General features: G+C 40.8%; 3 protein-coding genes across 3 annotated transcripts in view; 2 read left to right on the top strand and 1 right to left on the bottom strand.

The window, feature by feature from the left end:
* Positions 1–2,139, top strand: part of skib (v-ski avian sarcoma viral oncogene homolog b) — a 30,507-nt gene extending 28,368 nt beyond the window's left edge. Inside the window, exon 7 of the mRNA XM_079297008.1 lies at positions 94–2,139. Within this exon, the coding sequence (XP_079153134.1) occupies positions 94–315 (222 nt within the window). The 3' untranslated portion in view covers positions 316–2,139. The remainder of the gene's footprint in view (positions 1–93) is intronic.
* Positions 2,140–4,591: 2,452 nt separating this feature from the next.
* plch2b (phospholipase C, eta 2b) lies at positions 4,592–14,248 on the top strand (the record flags this gene model as incomplete). Its single annotated transcript, XM_079266119.1, has 21 exons — positions 4,592–4,943; positions 5,564–5,710; positions 6,425–6,668; positions 6,840–6,975; positions 8,377–8,547; positions 9,467–9,560; positions 9,685–9,888; positions 9,995–10,115; positions 10,210–10,381; positions 10,504–10,620; positions 10,842–10,925; positions 11,003–11,094; positions 11,180–11,268; positions 11,391–11,576; positions 11,662–11,769; positions 11,849–11,973; positions 12,064–12,148; positions 12,233–12,379; positions 12,844–12,923; positions 13,015–14,128; positions 14,244–14,248. The coding sequence occupies 21 exons, from the start codon at positions 4,592–4,594 to the stop codon at positions 14,246–14,248; spliced, it is 3,873 nt and encodes a 1,290-aa protein (XP_079122245.1).
* Positions 14,249–14,814: 566 nt separating this feature from the next.
* On the bottom strand, positions 14,815–19,532 carry grik6 (glutamate receptor, ionotropic, kainate 6; the record flags this gene model as incomplete). The annotated part of the gene is made up of 10 exons (XM_079266117.1): positions 14,815–14,925; positions 15,306–15,550; positions 15,657–15,876; positions 15,951–16,168; positions 16,285–16,382; positions 16,556–16,779; positions 16,991–17,170; positions 17,267–17,298; positions 19,093–19,178; positions 19,348–19,532. 10 exons carry the CDS (start codon positions 19,530–19,532, stop codon positions 14,815–14,817), a joined length of 1,599 nt encoding a protein of 532 aa, XP_079122243.1.
* Positions 19,533–21,404: the final 1,872 nt, after the last annotated feature.

Below are 21,404 nucleotides of genomic sequence, written 5' to 3'. Positions count from 1 at the left end.
ATACTCTGTCTAGTTGGGGTTTTTTCTTCATCCTATCTCTCATTTGAGTATAATGTATACTCAGTGCTGCCTGTGTCTGGTTGTGTTGTGCAGATCGAAGAGTTGCATGTGCAGCTGCAGCAGGCGGAAGCTGATCGTGAGCAGCTGAGACAGGAGCTTCAGCAGGAGAGAGAAGCTCGGCAGAGCCTGGCGAGTGTTGTTAAAGACCTTCAAAGCCAGCTGGCCCTGCAGGCCGACACAAGCCCTCCCGGAGACCCCAAGGATGCAAACACAGACGCACACAGGCAGACCACACAACACACCAACGGATCATAAAATTGCACATTCAGAACTGGAGAAAGAGACTTAATAAGAAAGGAGCATGGTTCAGGACTTTGTTGCACCTCCTGTTGGGGAAACGAAAACTCAGCAAAATGCAACGGCTGTTTTGTAGAGGAAAAATCTGTCATATATAATATGATATGATACAAATCGATATTATTATGACAATATATACATTTTATGAAATGAACTGGAAAGTAGCATGATGTCTGAGCATGCCGTAATGCGCGGAATTAAGAAAGACCTCTTCAGTGATGACCACATCTCTCCAGTGACGTCAGAGACACCTGACGCTGTCCAAGGATTTTATTTTAGTATAAGCTATTCTAAGATGTGCAAATATAGCCACATAACACTACTTGAATATGAAGGGAAGAAACATGTTGAGTGGTTGATGAAACTCTTAGTGCCACAAAATATTGGTACACTCAAAGGTGTCATTGTAGACCACTGGAAACAAGAGACACCCGTTTACCACTATTTACTTTTATTATCGGCTTGCTTTTTATAACTGTGTAGAGGATGTACTTTTTAAGAAATATTGCTTGCGCAGCACTGTTATTCCACAGGCAAGAAAAAAACCATCCATATACAAACATGTACGCATGTATACCAGCCTGTCTACTTTTTGTATTTTATAAACCTGAAGTATTGGAGGTCAGGTGGGCTTCCTTCAGGTCCACCACTGTTTTATGCTTAGACATTTTATGGAAGTGTTACTTTTTAATATTATAATGCAACTTTATTTGTTGTTTGAACATTGTTTTCAAGTCATTTTTTTTGCAACCAAATATTCTTGCCCACATCAGTGGCCCTCCTAAAAGAAAAACTTCAATAGCTGTCTGTACTTGTTGAAACGCGGTACTTCTGATTTATTGAGTATTGTAAAATAATTTATATTCTATCATAATTTGCTGCCTATCAACAGAAAGCATTCATTTTTAGTCACTGGTTTTAGGGCTCTTAAATAAACAAATGCTGTTTATATGAACAACATTTCTACATATATACAAAATATGGACATATATTTTTTTACTTTAAGAAAAAAGGAATTGCACTTTTTAAAGAAAAGAACCTTGCATTGTGCATCGTACTCCCTGTTACATTTTTCCAAACACAAGTTGACATGAACTTTGAATTTTAACATACTTTCCCTCAGTATCCTCTGATGTAAATACAATGATATTGTAAATAAGATATTTGTCGGTATGTTTGCTTGTTCCAGACTTAAATTGATTATGAATATTATTTGTTGCTCTTACTTGAAACCAAAAAGAGACTATATTTGGATTTGCAAAACTGCAATTTTGTTGTTGTATCCCTGAGTATCATTGCAATCACAGGGCATTTAGCAGAATGGATGGACCTGTTGGTTTAAACAAGGAGAATGAAACCATCAAAGGTCATGAACCTATTGTCAAGGTTTGACACACCAACAGAAAATTATAATTTGTCCCTTGATTTTGTTATTTGAGAAGATCTTTATTATTTGATATAGAGTATATATTAAACCACAGACCAAAAACTGAAACATGGATTTGAAATCTCTGCACCTCCAGCTCCCTCGTCAGATAGAGTAGAAGCAACATCTTCTGTTGGTTTCATCCTTAGGTGCTCTCGTGTATTTTAGACAAGAAACACTTTTATGTCTTATCATTACTTATGATACCCTCGCTCAGTATTTGTTGGGTACAGTGTAATAACAATATCCATTTTGTTAGCTGATGCTGTTGTAGTTTTGGTTTGGAAGTGGGGTTTCACTTGCCTCTTGGTTAAATGTTTTCTTTTCCTTCGGAAAACTTGTATAATACCCATTAAAATCTAAATCAATCCTATGGCGTGTTTCTTTTTATTTTGACCACAATGTAAACAGTATTTGTGCATGATTGTGTGAATTAATCTCTTTATTTGTATCTCGAGGGAAGGCAATGTTGGCCACTGGCTCTACCACTTTGGTGGACTGCCATCACATTTGTTACAGACATCCTAATAACTTCCCTGGCTTAACGTTTCAAGTTCCAAAGTTTCATTTATTGTCATTGTCAAACACAAGGTTGCGCAATGAAATGCAGTTTGTAGTGCAAAAAAAACAACACAAAAAAGCAAAACTATATTACATGGTGAAGGGTGGAGTTTCCCAGCCGGAGGAAAGAAGTTGCTCTGACGTCAACGCCAGACGGCAGCATGGTGAACATACTGATGCTGGGTGGGTATTGTTTTTTAATACCTTTTGAGCTCTTCGCAGGCGCCTCTTCTTACCAATATCACTGATGCTTGTAAGATGGGTACCAGCGATGTCCTGGGTGGTTTTGATGAGCTGCTGTGGAGCCCTCCTGTCCTGGGCTGTGCACATCCCATGCCAATTAGTAGCCAGGCTGCTTTCTACAGCTCCTCTCTAAAAGTTTTTCAAAAATTGGCACTGGGGATTGCTGTCTCATTTCATAGGAAATACAGCTGTTTAAGAACTTTATTCACCAGGATGGAGATGTGTGATGACCATATCAGGTTGTTGGTGATGCTTATTCTAAGGAAATAAAAACCGTTCACTTGCTCCACCACAGCTCCTTAGATGTAGACGGGGGTTAGGTGTGTCTTAGCCTCCTTTTACCTAAAATCAACAATCAGCTTCTTGGTTTTACTGATGTTGAGCAGTAGGTTTTTCCTCTGAGTCCCACTCTGCAAGATTGTTGGTTCCTTCTCTGTGTGAAGTCTCATCTTTTCATATCGCCACCATCAGGAAACATTTTGTATTCGTCCAATACTAAATAATCACATTCTCATCTTCAGATTTATTTCGTGTTTAGTGCTTATTAGCAAATGTTAGCATGCTAAACCAAGATGATAAACATATAAAACATACCTGCTAATCATCAGCATGTTAGCATTGTCATTGGGAGCATGTTAGCATGCTGATGTTTGTTCAAAGTTGTTGCATGGCTGCTATTGTGATTGTAATTACAAACATTTATGAATTGGTATGAGAAAAAGTGCATTCAATTAGCATATAAATATTTTTTTGAAAATAATAATTTCATAAGAGATATGATATAGACCACAGAGCAAATTTGTATTTGCTCTGTGGTCTAAAGGTTTCTAAGAAAGCAAAGTTGTATTATTTGATGTTGAGAGCTTTGGGTCTCAGTCCTTGCAGCAGACATTTTGACCTGTCGTAAAAGGAAAAACACAGGTGTTACTCATGACATTAACAGTTTAACTCAGTTTCATTCATGTGTCTCAGTAAGTCATGACAGTGTGACAGTGAGCCAGCATGCACAATACCAGGATCCTGACACTGAGCCAGCTAAATGGATTCAATCGTCATTAACCTTATTTTGTACATTTCTGCAACTGTAACATGATGTCTTCTGTGAAAGATTACCTGTCTTACAAACAAGTTAGGTCTGTGACATCATCAGCCAAATTGATGCAACTTCCTTTTCCTGATGATGGTTCTATCACCAGTGTGAAATAAACTGTTGATAGAGGTGTACGTTGTCCTAAATTAAAAGGTGCAGCAAAACTTACAGAAGAGTGAGAAAGTCTTCTCTGTGAAGGCAAAATTAATGAAATAAAAAAAAATGTGTGGGTTGTCATGAGCATGCAAGGCCTATAAAGTAAAATCAAAAGCTTGAAATCACAAATAACTAACTCTACTGTACTTCATTATTCGTCGATCCCATTATATATTATATACATAAAATGCATGTATTGTATGTCACACAGTTGCCTCAAGGGGGAGATCATTGCACAAAATTGAAGGGTGGATACTTCTGACTTGTTTAGCCAAATGCCCCATTGACAACGATAAATCACGACTATCCTAAAAGCGATCTATTAAATCATCTGTGACTTCTATGTTCTTTAATGATTAGGACTGCCTAGTTAAATGAATATTAGCCCCATCCTTGTCCCTCTCTTTCTTCAGAGGCTTACTGATCGCGTGAAAATCCCTCCATTAAAGCAAAGCTGAAGCCTCCCTACAGGATTACAGCTTGAGGAAGATTTAGTGACTGGCACATGTTGCACACTCTTTCTCTGCGAGCCTTCTCTGACGGCAAAAATATATGTACAGTAGAACCTATGGCTACACTGGATCGCTGGACACAGGATGACGAGGAATGAACCTTCAGGATGGGAATAGTGTTCCCTAATCCAACGTGGGAAGACTTTAAGTGGAAGAAGAGGATATGCTGCGTGAGAGAGGCTGTGCTATACAAACTTTGCTCAAGAGCCCTGTAGAGTGAGGTGAAGGTGGGTCAATGTGGTGTGAATGGGACGGGAGAGTTGGACTCAAATGAACAGCTCAGGGATGAACAGCACCCCAGCGATGGCACCTCTGTCTCCAGGGCCGAGTGGCACCCCACCACGCTCCTCTCTGTCACCAAAGAAGACCACATTTCAGTCTTTAGGATCTCCGTCATCAGGAGTGTTCTCTCCCTCGCTTGCTAAGGCCTCCAGTCATCAGGCAAAACAGGCCTCCAGTCCCTTGAATTCATCTACCACGTCCATCATGAGCTCTCCAAAACTCTGGAAGAAAGCATCCATCTCCAGACTCGCTGAGGAGTTTTTCTGGATTGGTGGTAGTGTGGTCGCACAGCCAAAATGGAGACTGGGTCAGATAGGTAAGATTCACTAACGACTTATTCAATTATGTCGTCTTCAAACACTCAAATTACTGCACAATGTCAACAGATTGTTCAGCAGAAGTGTCTACAAGCTGCTGCAAACTAAAGAGGGGAGCTCTATATATATTTATTTTCCAAACATATGACATTAATATGATATTTTACACCACAACATGTGAATTTCAAACTTTAACCATGATATCTTAATGCAATAGGCCTGTAACATGAGTAAATGTTCTAACATCACAGAGCAGAGTTGCCTGTGAGTATATAATGGGCATATGGACAGTAGACAATCCTTTAGGATTAACCTGAATGATGGGCCAGGATGCGTCACATGCATCTGAGCTTCAGATTACAAACAAAGGTTCCCTGCTCTCAGCACACAAAATAAACGCACCTCTTCACCGTGACCTAAATGTCACAAGATAATTGTTAGATCTGACATGCTATTTCAGTACATTTCACTTTCATTATAGTATTATAGGTTACTGAATATTCAGTACATTGAATATGTTATTTGCACAAACTCCCTTTGATGTTGGCAGTAAATAACTGACAATATGATGACCTCTGTGGATTTTCTGACAAGCTTGACTCCTTGTGCTCCCGTGTAGTGGAGCGGTGTATGTGCACCATGCAGACCGGCACTCAGATGACCAAAATGAAGGGAAAGAAGAAAGGACTGGTCCGATTCTTTTACCTGGACGAGCACAAGTCCTGCATCCGGTGGCGGCCCTCCAGGAAACATAACAAGGCCAAAAGTGAGCCATCACCAAACCATGTCCACCACCACATATTTATTTTTGCAGCGCTGAATATCTACAGCTGGCTGTTCTAGTGGATTTGGTTTTGATGGAGCTCCCAAGAGGAAGCTATTCATACATATAAATTTAACTCCATATTCTTCTCTAAACTACCGTTCTCTACCGTTTCAGTGAGGCTGGCACATAAACATATTGGTGTATCTTGCTATCAGTCCACATATCATTAGCTCTGATACTTCTGATCAAAATGACCTGCCACAACTGATTGTAACGTTTTGGTTGTGCGCAGAACGTTTGAGTAGAGTGCTGCAAGAATGAGTACTTAAACCTGCAAATTACTTCGTGCAAACCCCTTTTGTGAATTTTGAAGTTTTTATGTGTCTTTAAAAAGGCAGCAAGTGGCTAAATGAGACTGCAAAACGTCATCACGTCTTCACAGCCTCACTGTGTATACTCGCACTCATGCGACCGTGGTGTCGTTTGTTTATAGCCTAAAGTTAGCATTTTACTTATGCAGATTGCGTTCATACTTCAAAAATCATAAATGGGTTGTTCATTTGTGAGGATTATATTGTATTATACTGAGTGTTTGCAATCCAAAATGATTGGTTATTATGCTGTTTTGAACCCAGAGTTTCTTTCATTTCCGTCAAGACGCTGAAAGAAGTTACTGATTAGATGAAGCTAAAATGTCTTCATCATCTGTTTCAGTAACTATTGATTCCATCCATGAAGTCTGCGAGGGGAAAAAGTCAGAGATCTTCAGGCGGTATGCAGACAACCGCTTCGACCCAAACTACTGCTTCAGTATTTACTACGGGGAGCGAGTGAAGTCCCTGGACCTGGTCTCCACCAACGCAGAGGAGGCCCGCACGTGGATCACTGGGCTGAAGTACCTCATGGCTGGCATCAGTGATGAGGACAGTTTGGCCCGGAGGCAACGCACCCGTGATCAATATCCTTTATCCAGCCTCTCAACATGTTTCATGTCTGAGCGACTAATTATTACAAATACATTACTCTTATAGAGAGGAGTTAACAACACATCCACTTGTTGAAGATACAACAACACACATAAACTGACCTGATCTGATCATAATTCTTGTAGTTTCCTCCTTAACTGAAGCCTCACGTGGTTAAAGCAGACTTTCTCCGAGGCCGACAAAAATGGAGATGGCAACTTGAGCATTGGAGAGGTTCACCAGCTGCTCCACAAACTCAATGTGAATTTACCGAAGCAGAAAGTCAGGGAGATGTTTCAAGTAAGAATTTTAACCAAAAGTCAAGTCATAGATTTAATGAGCATGACCCACCATCAAACTGGCCTCTGTGCTTTTGTATATTCAGTAACCTAGTGTCACTAATATCTCTTAACTGGAGATGTCGCTTCGTTCAATTGTGGCTTCGTGGCTACAAAACAGAATACACATTGTGTTTGGTAACTTGATTGATGTTTTCTACTTTAGTAACATACAGCAAGCTGACAAATAAACGAACAAGACTCACAGTCAGGCTAACAGCTCTGTGAAGCTGAACTTAGCAACAGCAGTGCTATGTGCTAAATGCTATCATGCTGACAATGACAATGCTAACATGCTGGTGTTTAACAGGTTTAATGTTTACGATGGCATCCATCTTTGTTTAGCATCTTAGCATGCTCACATTTAAATATCTAAAAACTCAGAGTACATCTGAGGCAACTTTATTTTGCAGGTTCTCTTGGTCATACAACAATATTTTTGTTGACCTGATGGTGGCGTTAGTGGAACAAGTCAGAGATCATCAAAGTTATTACAATTCATCCTCAGGGGAACATGAATATGTACCAAATGCCATGGCAATCCCTCAAAAAGTTGTTGAGATATTTCACTCAAAAACACAAATGTGAACCTCATGGTGGCACTAGAGGAAACATCAGAGGATCGTCAAAGTCAGTGTGATTCATCTTCTGGCCACCATGAATGTATGTACAGAATGTCAAGGCAATCCAGCCAGTAGTTTTTTAGATACTTCAGTCTGGACCAAAGTAGTGCCAGCATGCCTAAAAATAGATAAATAGGTTTGTACATGGCAAAAAAAAAATGGAATCCAGCACAAAATGCTTTTAAACAAAACAGAAAACAAAACAGTGAGCATCAGCATGACAGGGCTATAATTACATTATTTCTTACTGTAATGCACTGATGTTTCTCAGCGTGCAGCATAATGGAAAGAAAACAGGCTGGAAAAAATAACAAGAAAAAAAAGAAAAGTGGTTTAAGATGCAAGAGTCTGGATGTTTCCCTAAGAGGCCTCTTCTTTGGGTGATCCTCAGATCTTTTGAGTGAGAGACGGATAAAAGGATGGCGATGGAGCGAGCAGACAAATATGTATTCAAAGTATTTTGGCTGAACACTGCATGAGAGTGCCACAGGAAGACCATATGACCACAGCTGAACAGATGGCTTCAGTTGCACTGCAGTATTGCTTTAGTTCAGTAGCTCACTGTCTCCCCTCCTGATGGTGATAGTCTCTGTGAACGCGCTGCATCATGTTTGATGGTAATAGAGATATATCCTTCAGATGGGTTGATGGTGGTACATATTTTCTTTGGCCGGATGGTTATCTCTAGCATTGAGAGAGTTACTTCTTGTTCATAAAATACTTTATGTCGTTATCTGTAGGAAGCAGACACAGACGAGAACCAGGACTCTCTGGCCTTTGAAGAATTCTGTTTGTTCTATAAGATGATTTCCACACGCAGAGACCTCTACCTGATAATGATCTCCTACAGCAATCAGAAAGAAGTCCTGGACCTTCACGACCTCGCACGCTTTCTGGAAAACGAACAGAAGGTAAAAACTAAATGTAAAATGGTTAATGCCACTTTTAGTTTGTGTGTATTTGTTATAAAATATCATACTTAAGATTTTTATGAAATAAATCCCCTTATTTTACATAATTAAAAACAGGGATTTCTTTTCAACAATAGCCATGCAATGTGTTAATGTTCTGTAATTACCATGTTGGTGGCGGAGTCCGCACAGGGGATTCACAGGAAACAATGCATGCATGTTTATATTTTTATCTTATTGATATCAGCTTCACTGTTTAAACTTAAAAGAGAAAAAATAATGAACATAAAGTTTGAATAAAACAGTAGAATTAAAGTTACAGCACAGTGCAGTGCAAGATACAAATTATATTCCCAAATGTAATTTAATAAAAGGCATACATGGTGAAGAGAATTAAAAGCTGCTAAATTTAAATTCAGGGCATATCTATTGCCTCCACGCGGCTCTCAGCCTGGCGACGGCTGAGATGGTGGCAGCTACCAGAAAACAGTGCAAACAGTGTGAACAACGGCAACAGTGTTTCCCGGTCTGGACGGAGTTATCAGCTGTAACCCCTGTATGAGAGCAGTGCAGAGCGTCGTCTGTGAGCTAGCCAGTGGGGCACGCTCACATGCACGGACATGCACACGCTGTGGGCCCGGCTACGAAAACAAAGCACAGAGAAACTCGGATAATAACACACACAGAGGGAGAGCAACTTTATTCTCTGCTCAGGTACATTAGGCTACTCCACCATATCTTTATATAGCAAATAGTTGTTTACTGCTCTGATAATGCTCTGAATATCCAATTCTGCACCTCTAACCCTTGATATAAAATCAAGGGTTCACAATAAAAGCATTCAACAGATGAAACATACGTGTTAAATGTCGAATCAGTTCAACCAAAAATGACATTCATGATATTGTTTTATTTGCAGATGCGAGGATTGGCCAAAGAGTATTTAGTCGATATCGTGGCCAAGTTTGAACCATGTCCTGAGAACCTGCAGCGTACAGTTCTCGGCATTGATGGTATGGGAAACTTGCTAATAACAACTTATTTAACAATGCATCAATAAGATATCATATGTCACTTGGACCAGACACAATATCAACATACAAAAAACACAGCTGCTCTGAAACCTTCTTCCTTCAGGTCTTACCAACTACATGAGGAGCCCTGCAGGTGATATATTCAACCCCGAGCACAATCAGGTGAACCAGGACATGACGCAGCCTCTAAGTAACTACTTCATTGCCACCTCACACAACACCTACCTGACAGGAGACCAGCTGCTCTCTCAGTCTCGAGTGGAAATGTACGCCTATGTTCTGCAGGCAGGCTGTCGTTGTGTGGAGGGTAAGAGCCTGAAAAGCCAGAACATCGGCTCTCTTCATTGTGATTTTAAGACAGACAATGTGACTCACTCATCACTCCTTTGTTTGCTTTCTTCCTCCTCTCTCAGTGGACTGCTGGGACGGGCCTGACGGGGAGCCTATCATTCATCACGGCTACACCTTGACATCCAAAATTCTCTTCAAAGATGTCATTGAAACAATCAACAAATATGCCTTCACAAAATCACCGTAAGTGCTTCTGGGTCCTGATGCTGATGTGTTTCGTCAAGCCTTCACAATAAAGCATCATACCTGTAGCTCAGGTGTCACTTCACCCCCCCAGGTACCCAGTGATCTTGTCCATAGAGAACCACTGCACTGTGCCTCAGCAGAAAAAGATGGCTGAGTATCTGAGAGAGGTGCTGCAGGACAAACTGGATCTTTCAAGTGTCAATGTGCATGAATGCAAGAAGCTGCCTTCCCCTGAGATCCTGAAATGGAAAGTCTTAGTCAAGGTAAAGTTGTTTTAAGCAACATGTGCTGCAATATGCTACTCAAGGATACTCGAACAAAGCACAAAAACACACACAATCACACATGGACTTGTAATATACAGTCATTCATTCTTGTTTTCAAGGGGAAAAAGCTGCCAGCAAACCTTGATCCTGATGCAGAGGAGGGTGATGTGTCCGATGAAGACACCGGGGATGAGGAAGAGGAGGAAGACGACGAAGATGATAATGACAACCCACAGGCAAATTAAACCTTGATGGATAGATAGACAGACAGACAGACAGACAGACAGACAGACAGACAGACAGACAGACAGACAGACAGATAGATAGATAGATAGATAGATAGATAGATAGATAGATAGATAGATAGATAGATAGATAGATAGATAGATAGATAGATAGATAGATAGATAGATAGATAGATAGATAGATAGTTATGCATTATGTTTGACTGTTTTAGGACGGGAGTATCATCACCTCTACCAATCAAACCAAAAAGAAGAGGCGATTTGGAAGTTCAATCACGAGGAGCTTCAAACGAAAGGTCAGCTCTTTTGCTTATTTTTTAAACCTATTTGTATAAAGTTACAGAAGATTTGCCAATAATGCTTTTGTTTTCAGAGGGAAAAGAGAGTCCGAGTGAGAAGTAAGACGCTGTCTGATGGCGAGTCAGACCACAGCGGGGAGAGGACACAAATTGTTTACCATCCCAAGTAAGACTAGTCATTGAATTAAGCCATTTAATACTCTTAGTATCAGCAGTTACACTTGAACTTTGTCGATTAACTCTCCCTTTAGGAAAAGGAAAACAATGATGTTGTCCCGAGCTCTGTCTGACCTGGTCAAGTACACAAAATCTGTCCGTGTGCATGACATAGAAACACAAGGTAAAGGATCTTCAAAGTGAACATCAAACCGGAATTTCTTTTTATCACACACACAATCTTCAAGTTCATCATATATTTTAGTAATAGATGTGTGATGCAGTGTTTTATTTTCTGTCTGGTAGCATTTGTGAACAGCTGGCAGGTATCATCCCTCAACGAGACTGTTATGAACCAGATCTTACAGCTGAAGCCGGGGGAGTTGGTCCGTTTCAACCAACGGCAACTCATAAGAGTCTACCCGTCCAACTACAGAGTGGACTCGAGTAACTTCAACCCACAACCATACTGGAACACAGGATGCCATATGGGTAAGACCGTCGCGGAGACTGCAATACTGCCTACTTTAACATTACAATGACAGCATTTGATTTATGTACATATGTTTCATTTTAGTTGCAATGAATTATCAAACAGAGGGCCGTATGCTTGAACTGAACCAAGCCAAGTTCTCAAGAAATGGAAACTGTGGATATATTCTGAGGCCTAAGTGCATGTGTAAAGGTATGTACATGTGTAGATTGTGCAGGTTTATAGCACCTGTCTGTGCAGGATTAGACTTTTCTTTTCTTTTCTTTCTCAGCTGCCTTTAACCCCATGTTGGAGGATCCTTTACAAGGACACAAAAAGACTCAGCTTGTGCTAAAGATCATCAGCGGACAGCAGCTACCCAAACCCAAAGACTCTATGTTTGGGGACAGAGGAGAGGTGAACACGCTGCAGACATGATCTGTTATTGAGACACCGGACAAAAGAATCTCTCCCACTACTGAAATACTTGTGTTTTTCTTCTTACAGATTATCGATCCTTTTGTTGAGGTTGAGATAATTGGCCTAAATGTAGATTATTCCAAGCAGCAGACCGGGGTGGTGGATGATAATGGTACTTCTCATTTCATGATCTCATAACAGACAGTCGATGTTCCAGTTTTTCCATTTGTGCAACATCCTTTTAATGTTCATTCAGGTTTCAACCCAATGTGGGAGGAGACCCTCGTCTTCAACGTTCAAATGCCAAAGATCGCCCTGGTGCGTTTCCAAGTGTGGGATCATGCTCCTATTGGACGAGATTTCATCGGACAGAGGACTGTTGCTTTCAGCAGTATGATGCCAGGTAGATTACATGATCAGATACCTGCATGCACACTCCAGAGTTGCACAGAGTAAGTCATTTGGGAAACACGCTTATTGCAGATGGTTAAATGGGAAGATTGATACCAGAACTCTTATGTGTGTCAGATCAGTAAGGCGACAGCCAGTTAGCTTAGCTTAGCATAAACACTGGGAACAGGGAGAGACAGCTATCCCAGCTCTTCCAAAAAGTAACAAAATCTGTCTAGCAGCACCTCTAAAACTCACTAACAACAAGCAACGTCTTGTAGTGAGTCAAGAAAAAGTCCAATACATAGCTCGTTGTTAAGCCACGTGTTGTCTTTACATTTTGTTTTTTGTACAGATCAAACAAACGGGACATACGATGTTGATTAGCAAACTCCCTGCAAGAAATCAAATAGCCATATTTCCCAAAAGTTAAACTGTTCCTTTAATATGAACGATTTTTAAATGCAAACTTTGTAGGTTATCGGCACGTGTACCTGGAAGGGATGGCGGCTTCATCCATCTTTGTACATGTCGCTATCAATGATATGACTGGAAAGGTAAGTTTCTTTTAAACAAATAACTCGCAAATCTAATTTAATCTTTCCCGACAACTCCATCCTAAATCCTTCGGTGTCCTTTGTGAAACAGATCAAACCCACAAGTGCGGTGCAAGCAGCCAGAAAACACATCCAAAAAGCAGCCCAGAAGCATATGAAGGGTCCTCAAAAACAGCCTTCTCTGGACTTACCTTCTCTGGACTTATCTGTCCAGTCCTCAGAAGACGCACGCGTTCTGTTCCTCTGCAAGGATCTGGATACCATTTCTCAGGACAGCAGGAATGGAGAAATATTTCCTCTGTTACAAGGGCCAGCAGCCAAGGCTGCCATTCACAAAGGGGCCATGACTGAGCCAGTGAAGCGAGCGCACAGAGTTAAAATTCATGAACCACCAGAGACAAGGAGAGGTGTCTTCAGCCGGATGTCCTCCACTGACTCCCACCACATCGGGGCTGCTCCCTGTGCGAAGGCGGACAGCTTTGACCTCGAGACCTCACCCCGGGCTTCTTGTTCTGATGGTTCTGACAGCCAGAATCAAATTCAAGAAGAGTTGGAGAATGAACCTGATGAATCAAACTGTGCTGAGCAGGATACCGTTCAGGTGCTTGAACCAGAGCAGCCTGAACAATCTGAGGAATTGCCAGAGCCAGACAAGGTCACTTCCACTGGACCTGAACAACCAACAGAACCTCAAAGTCAGACTGATTTGCTCCCTCGGCCTCGGCCCGCGACACAGCATATGCTCTGGCCTGAAGCCAAATTCTCTTCACTTATCCCTCCGCCGTCCCCTGCCAGGGTGAGACGGACCTTAGAGGCTTTGACCAGATCCCGACCGCCCACCCAAATACGAACAAAGGCACGCTCACGCAGTTGCCCTCGGAAGCCGACTACTTCTCCCCAGACACCGATGATGAACCGCCAGCCTGCAATCCACTGGCAGACGCAGGGAGCACAAAACTACAACAGCTACGGCAGCCAGATGAGGCCCATCCCCAACGGCCTCTGCCTGTCTGACAACACATCCAGCAGCAGTGGCGGCAGCAGTGGCGGCAGCAGTGGCGGTAGCACCGACAGCCTGGAGTTTGTGGCCTCCTGTGTGCCAGCTGGGGCAGAGCAACGTGAGGGGACCCTGCAGAGGGAGATGAAGGCCCTTTTTGACCAGAGGATGAGAGAGATCAACTGTAAATCACCACTTTTTCTAAATGGTGAGTCATCGGTGATGTGTCATTCATGTATGCAGAAGTTAAATAAAAATAACTGCAAACTAAAGTTAAGTGGCTGTATGAAATCAGAATTTGTGCTGTTTTTTTTCTCTTTTAGATTAGAGAAGAAAACAAGGCCCTTCAGAAGACAAAGAAAAAGAGTGACAACATAACCACAAAAAGGAGGTGTGGGAGGAAGAAGTTTTAATTGTTTGACTAGATCAGTAGGACCACGCAGAATTACACAATTAGACTGTTTTTTGTTTATTGTTTTAGAAATGCTGTAATGTTTACAGTCAACACAGCTTTTATGCATGAAATAATTTTTATTGTTGATATCATGTAATGCCATTGCCAACTGTACAAAACAGCATGATGCAGAGTCATAAAAAGTAACAGCTAACTTAAAAAACTAAGTACATGAGCATTATTTGTTAGTTGGATAATCTTAATATTTTTAGTTTTTATAATACTCAAACTATAATGTTTGCTTTTTCATTCAAATTGTAGCATTCTTACTCAAAAATCAATATAATAAATGTGAGTTTTTAATTTTTAAATGCAGTATTTTTTTCTTTATCTCCACAAGTAAGAAGGTTCAAAACCTACAATTAAGTTGATGTCTATGTCAAAAAACTAAAAATTAAAAATGTTCAGACTTAAAACGTTATAAATGTAAATTCAAATGTTTATGCATTTTCTTTTTCTTTATCTTTGTCAACATTTGCTTGGGGTTTGTTTGCATTGCTGGTCCTCAAGCGCAGACTCAGTTCTTCAGTCAGCACGGTGCAGCAGGATTTCTGTGGGAAGGACAAATAAATATAAACAGCAGTGAAACAAATCAATCCACTAATATGTTGATGAATTTAATGTAAACATTGTTGTGTGGATGAGAGAGCATGACTGACTAAGTCTGCTTGTGTGCATTTTGTTCCTCAGTTGACGTGAAAACCAATTGGTAAATGACAGGGTTGCTTTTAACTGTAACGAACTGTGTTGCCATGAAATGATTGAGCAAACGTTGCAGCCTTTTAGGCTCATGAAACAGTTTAAACCCCGATTGAATGAACACATATGCACACGGTGGAGCACAAAACAAGGCTGTTTGAATTAGTTTCTGAAAGGTTAACACTTTGGAGATGGGTGGATGTTGTTGTTGTTTTGCCTGACATGCACGTACCCGCTGCTCAGCTGCACTTCTGCGGCTCTTGGAGATGAGCTCCAGGACAGCCAGCAGTGCTCCCAGCCCCAGGCCCAGGGAAAGAAGCAGAAACATCCCCTTGAGGCTGTGTGGCTGCACAGCTGAAGACTTGGCCTTGTCTGCGATGCAGCTGCTGGCCCACCACTTGCTTCGCAGGTAGGCCAGCTCCCCTGCCTCGCTCAGCTGTAGGATTGCCACGCTGAGGTTCTTTATGATGGGTGAGCCTTGAGGAAATTGATAGGTATATTGTTTATGATACAATTTGCATTACCGGGTATTTTTATTTTTTATATATATATAATTTTAATTTTTCTAAATGAGTAAGCTTACCAAGGGTGGCAGCAATGCTGTAACCCCTCATTCCAATGACTTCATGTGCTCTGACCAGCTCACAGTGGCGTGCTACTGCCAAGTCCAAAGAAACAGACTCTCCAATAAAGGCAAAGTTTCCCTCTTTTGCACGCCGGACCCCTTCGTCCATAGATGACACAGGACTCTTGGTTCTCGCCATGTGTTCATAGATTCTGCGGTACACTGGATTGTTTGAATTCTGCATGAAGGATAAACAGTATTAGAGAATAAGCAGCGACACAAGGGGATCCATAAGTGATCTGATGTCTGTACCTTAAAGAAGGCAAGGGTGGAAGAGCCAGTCAAACAGCCATACTCAATTGTATCCTGATTGGCCAAGTCCTCAAAACCTTTCAAGGCCAGGTGAGTGGACTCAGAGGTCTTAGAGGAGCTGAGGTTGGAGAAATAACAAGCCAGGAGGACGATGGTAAATATCCACCAGCTGCAGCAGATGACACGTCCTGAAAGAGCTTTGGGGTGTGGCCCAGCACCTGACAGCACAAAAAGAGTACAATGAAAAGAAGTCTCAAGCAAAGAGGAAGACAATTTCCAGAAAATAAAGAAATCAATACAACCATTATCGCCAGTGTCTGGTTTTTCCATTTACCTTGGAGTGTCAGAGCTCCAGCTGTGTACCACAGGCTGTGGAGGAGGCTGAATCTGTTCTGCTCACTCTGAGGCTGACTCCACTCACATGGGCTGAGTCTGCATTTACATAAAAATGAATGTGAACTCAAATGGATTCCACTGCCAGCAGAAATGTGAAAATATCCACAGACAAGAAGTACATACCTTGATATTCAAATCCACAGCAAAATCAACAAAAAAACTCATTATTATCATTTTCCCCAAGACATTAATCTACCTCCATCACCAACCTGGCAACTATATAGATGCAAGCAGCGGTCCCCAGGTAGGCAATGAGTATGACGACCCAGGTCTCGGCTGCAAAGGGGGACAGGAAATCAAACAAGCCGGTTCCCTCTGAGATGTCCTTCCTCAGCAGGATGCTGATTCCCGTCTGCATGAACGGTTTGGTCATCCCCACCGCTTTCTCCCGAGCTGCAGTAAGAGTCAGCGGAGCAATCGCAAGGTCGGCTTCCTGTCGGAGCACATAAACACTTTACATTTATAGAAATTCCTCAAGGAATTTAAGATTGCACCAATAACCCTGCTGATATTGTTAACACCTCACACTCATTGATTTTGAATATATCCGTTGTGAGTTAAAGACGGCAGCTGGGTAATTCAAGCTCCTGCAGAGTGGCTGACTGCCCTTTGACCCCTCCAAGGGTCCGTTGTCATGTACTCACCCCTCTCACCACCTCTCCAATCATCCCATTCCAGATCCCGTTCTCATCTTGTCTTCCGTACGAGGCATCTTTCACCAGCTGCACTTTGAACTTGAAGCCCAGTTTCTTTGCTACTTCAGACAGCAGGTCCATGCAAAACCCTTCCAGTTGTGAGCCTTTGGACATTGCATATGGCTCTTGCTAAAACAAAATATGTCAGAAGATAATCGGTAAAATGTGTTTTATCTTTAAAATGTGTATTTACCTTTAGATGTTCAAAGTAAACAAGTGAACCACCTTTATTGTTGTGATTCTCATCTCTGATTGCACTCATGTTGAGGAAGAAAAATAAGACACACGTTAGGACAATAACTTTTAGACAAAAACACCGTTCATCGTGTCAAACAGATATATAGCGGGGAATATATCAGTGGTTCTCAACCTAGGGGTCGGGACCTCCTCAAGGTCTTAAAATAAATCTGAGGGGTCACCAGATGATTAAAGGGTTAACAAAGAAAAAAATCGTCATCAAAATACTGGATATTTTGACCTCTTCAGGGCTACAACAATTCCTTATATTAAACAAAATAAAGATGAAAATAAATCCCCCTTTGGCTGAACTTCAAAGAGCAAAAAGCAACATAGCAACTGTTTTCATCCAAGCCTGTTTCAGTGATGTCTGTTGGTTCACCACTTTCATTCAGACTGAAACATCTCAACAGGTATTGAATGGATGAGGATGAAACGTTGTCATTTATGGTTCCAAGAGGATTAACCATAATGACTTTGCTGATCCCCTGACAAATCATCTAGCACCAGCAGGTCTTAGTTTTCACTTATCCAATGAAATATCTCAACATCTACGAGATGGATTGGCACTTTAGTACAGACATTCACGGTTCCCAGAGGATGAATCCATACTGACTTAAGTGACCCCTTGACTTTTCTGACAATAGCATGTAGCTATACAAAGCCGATAGCTAGCTGCAGACTCTTAGTCTTCCTTATATGATTTTTATTTGTATTGCTAAGTTGTTCTGTTGCAGTTTGTTTGAAAATATAATGTAATATGTAGATGAGATAAGTGTTGCCTCGTTCTTAATTATGTGGTGAAACATTAAAAAAGCTGCCTGTTTTGGAACATGATTTGTTTTGACTACTTGAAAAGTGAGGGAGCAACACATAACAATGATACATTATGACAACTGACAACTGATTTAGTTTGACAGACAAGTTTTTCACTGCTAAATTTAGCAGAATCAAAGAGCCCTTTGTGCATTGGCCATCTTCAGACTTTACTCTGACATGCAGAGATGTCTGAAGTGAACTTTGGTGGCGAATGATTGACCCTCTAGACATAACTGGTTTCCTGTATCCTAGAGAGCTGGCCACTCTCCTCTCCGACTTGAAACGGTTTGCACAACACAATCTATTTAGAGCAGTGTTTTAATTCAAAGAATCTCAATGCCGTGGCACTGTGAGATGGGAGGGAAGTCAAAGAGTATCAAAAGCCTTGATTCAGGGCCAAGGCCTTGGGGATCCATCACCACAGGGTGATCCTGACAACCATCAGATCCTCCTATTCAAAAGATGACACGTATACAAGCTCTTCAAGACTTTTTGGCCACTCTGAGACACAAGGCCTTTGTTTGCTCCATAGAGCTGATTTATTACCGGTTTTTGGTGAGAGGGTCAACTGGCCTGCTTCCCTTTCTGTTTTTCTACAGTTGGACAGGATGTAGCGCCACACTTTGATATTGATCCGAGCTGACTGTTTATGTATTCATGTCTCGTCAAGCCTGAGAAATTTCTACCAATCCAGCAGGGGAAAACATGAGAAGTTTTGGCAGAGAAATAAAGCAAGCTGTCACCACACTGAAGTACAAATGCAGAGACCGGGTCAAACGTTGAAATATAAGTAAAAAGTGACAAAACTACATTTTTTAACATTGTCAATCACACCACTTTCTAAATCAACACGTGCGCAGTCACTTTCAATGTGGTTTGAAATTGATCAGTGTGGTCTAACAAGCCTGGTTAAATCTGCTACATTGATTCGGTGTGTCAATACTATTTTTGCAGAGGTACAAATCTGTAATTTAAAAAAGAAGATACTTCCTTACCTGCAGTGCACACTGCCATGTCCAGGAAAAACCAAACAGACAATACAAAGAAGCTAGACAGCATCCTGATTCTTCTGGTTTGCATCCTACAAGCATACAAAAGAAAATGAGTGGTTGGTTGTGCATCAGATGAATCACATGGATACACTTAAATACATTATATTCAGTATATTAAGACATTTCTTGGTACAAATGCAAAGCTGTGGATCAAATTAACGAATCATTGAGTGGAGTGCATATGGAAGTCCATAGTACCTGACACGAGTCCAAGATGTGGCTGCTGCTGGCACGTCAGACTTCAGACAGACCCCAGTGAGCTCGACTGTGATGCAGAGTGAACCAAAGATTTCAGATTCAAATGTGTTGAGACTGCAAGCAAAGTTTTTGTGGGTGGAGAAAGTGGAAGAATTTTGAAGGGGTGGGAAGAAGCAGCATGACATACAAACATATAGCTTTCTCTGTGGAACAAAATGTGGTTATTCATACTAACAATGAAGAATATATCTTAATAATATGAATGAATATCATTATCTTGTTACAGAACAGTACCATCAAACTCATATTGTGGTGAAGCAGAGTATCACAGATTTTATAATATTTACATTACATGTGAACAAAGTTGAATATTTGCTGGAAGCAGCTGTCCTTGTATATTACATTTACAGAGAGCTACACATAAAGTTTATTTAGAAAAAAAAAGACATTCTTGAATTGAATAACTTCTATTAACGGGACGAATATGAATGTTCCGTGCAGATTTCATTGGAGGAGTTTGTGTGAAATCAGTATTAAAAGACAGGCTGTAACAGCGTTTGAAAGCAGGACAGCATTCTCTTTATTAACACTTTAAAAGGAAAAGAATCAGAGCACAGAATTGAGTGACTGGCTACAGATTTTGTAAGGCCCTGAAGGTTTATCAAATTGTGGAAAAACAACTGGATGCTCTTGTCCACATGATAGTGTATGTTTTAATGAACGATTTAATTTTTCATTTGTATTTTAACATTAACATCTGAAACAATAAGCAAGGTAAAAAGAAAAATGTAAGAGAAAGAGCTAATGTTTAACAATGTAACACATAACAATTTAGTATTTCCAAAAAATATTATAGTTATAAATTTAAGTTCAAATGGAAGCCGATGCTCAGTTTACAGCTGGAAAACTTGATAGCTATATAAATGAATTTCAGTGTCCAACCAACGGGCATTGTTTCTATTGCAACATAGCGGACTGAAATAGTGTGTTTAGCAGACATTTTATAGCTCCCAGTGACCGAAACATTTGAGTCAGCCAGTGATCAGCTCATCAGTTTGATCATGCAGTATATAAAGTGAGTTATAACATATAAATAAATTAAACAAAAGCCTGCTGGCATGGAGGAATTATAGTATATCAGCAGTGGCAAAATTAAGTGCATCTACTCCTGCCAGTGGGTGAATTAAGTTAAAATCATTGTTGGCTTTGATGGGCCTCAACCATAACATTATTGTCAAATCTACTGTACCAGTGGAACCAGAATGTCAGAAAACTAGCTACTTATAATGGAGTCAAATGTGTGTAATCGGCAAATGGGAGTACAAATAATGTGTGTGAATGAAATTTGTAAGGGTTGTAGGCAGGATTTTAGAAATACTGAGATAATGATTCCACATTATATTTATTAATTTCACTTTTCACACATACAGTAATATATACATTAAATCATATACCAACATGTTATTTTGATTCTTTAATGTTTTAATCAAATCTTTCTTTGGATTTGTATAGCTTAATGTAGTAAAAGGAGACAAACCAACAGAGACAATGCACAGCTCAAGCAGTACAAACCAAGAAAAAAAACATACAAGCCCCCCCCCCTCTAGAGATAGCAGGTGAAGGTCTATAACAGGTACAACATGGGTCTATGGGAGATGAAGACGGGGCTATAAGGCGCGCAATATGCGTCTCGTTGTTTTACTCATCGCTTCTTTCTGTTGTGATCTCTAGATTGAGTGCAATGTATTCGGTTTATCCTTTTGACCAATCAGAGAACAATGCGCGTTGCGCGCGAGGTGAAGCAGCGACCTACAATTGGCTGAGGTGTTTTTTTTCCAAAGGGGCGTATTTTTCAACCCATCTCGACTGAATATTTAGCCTCATCCAAGGAACATTAATTTGATATCTTCAGAATTTCGCAACCCTTGATTTGGGAACCGACATCGTTTGACAGGTTTAAACCACAACTATGAAACCAGGCCGAGTTTGTGTGTTTGACCGAAGTCACGGCGGAGAACTGAAGTGCTGAAGATGACGCTGTCGCTCCTGAAATTACC

This window comes from Melanostigma gelatinosum (assembly GCF_949748355.1).
Source record: "Melanostigma gelatinosum genome assembly, chromosome: 3".
Classification (NCBI taxonomy): domain Eukaryota; kingdom Metazoa; phylum Chordata; class Actinopteri; order Perciformes; family Zoarcidae; genus Melanostigma; species Melanostigma gelatinosum.
This window is presented reverse-complemented; position numbering and strand designations above follow the sequence as displayed.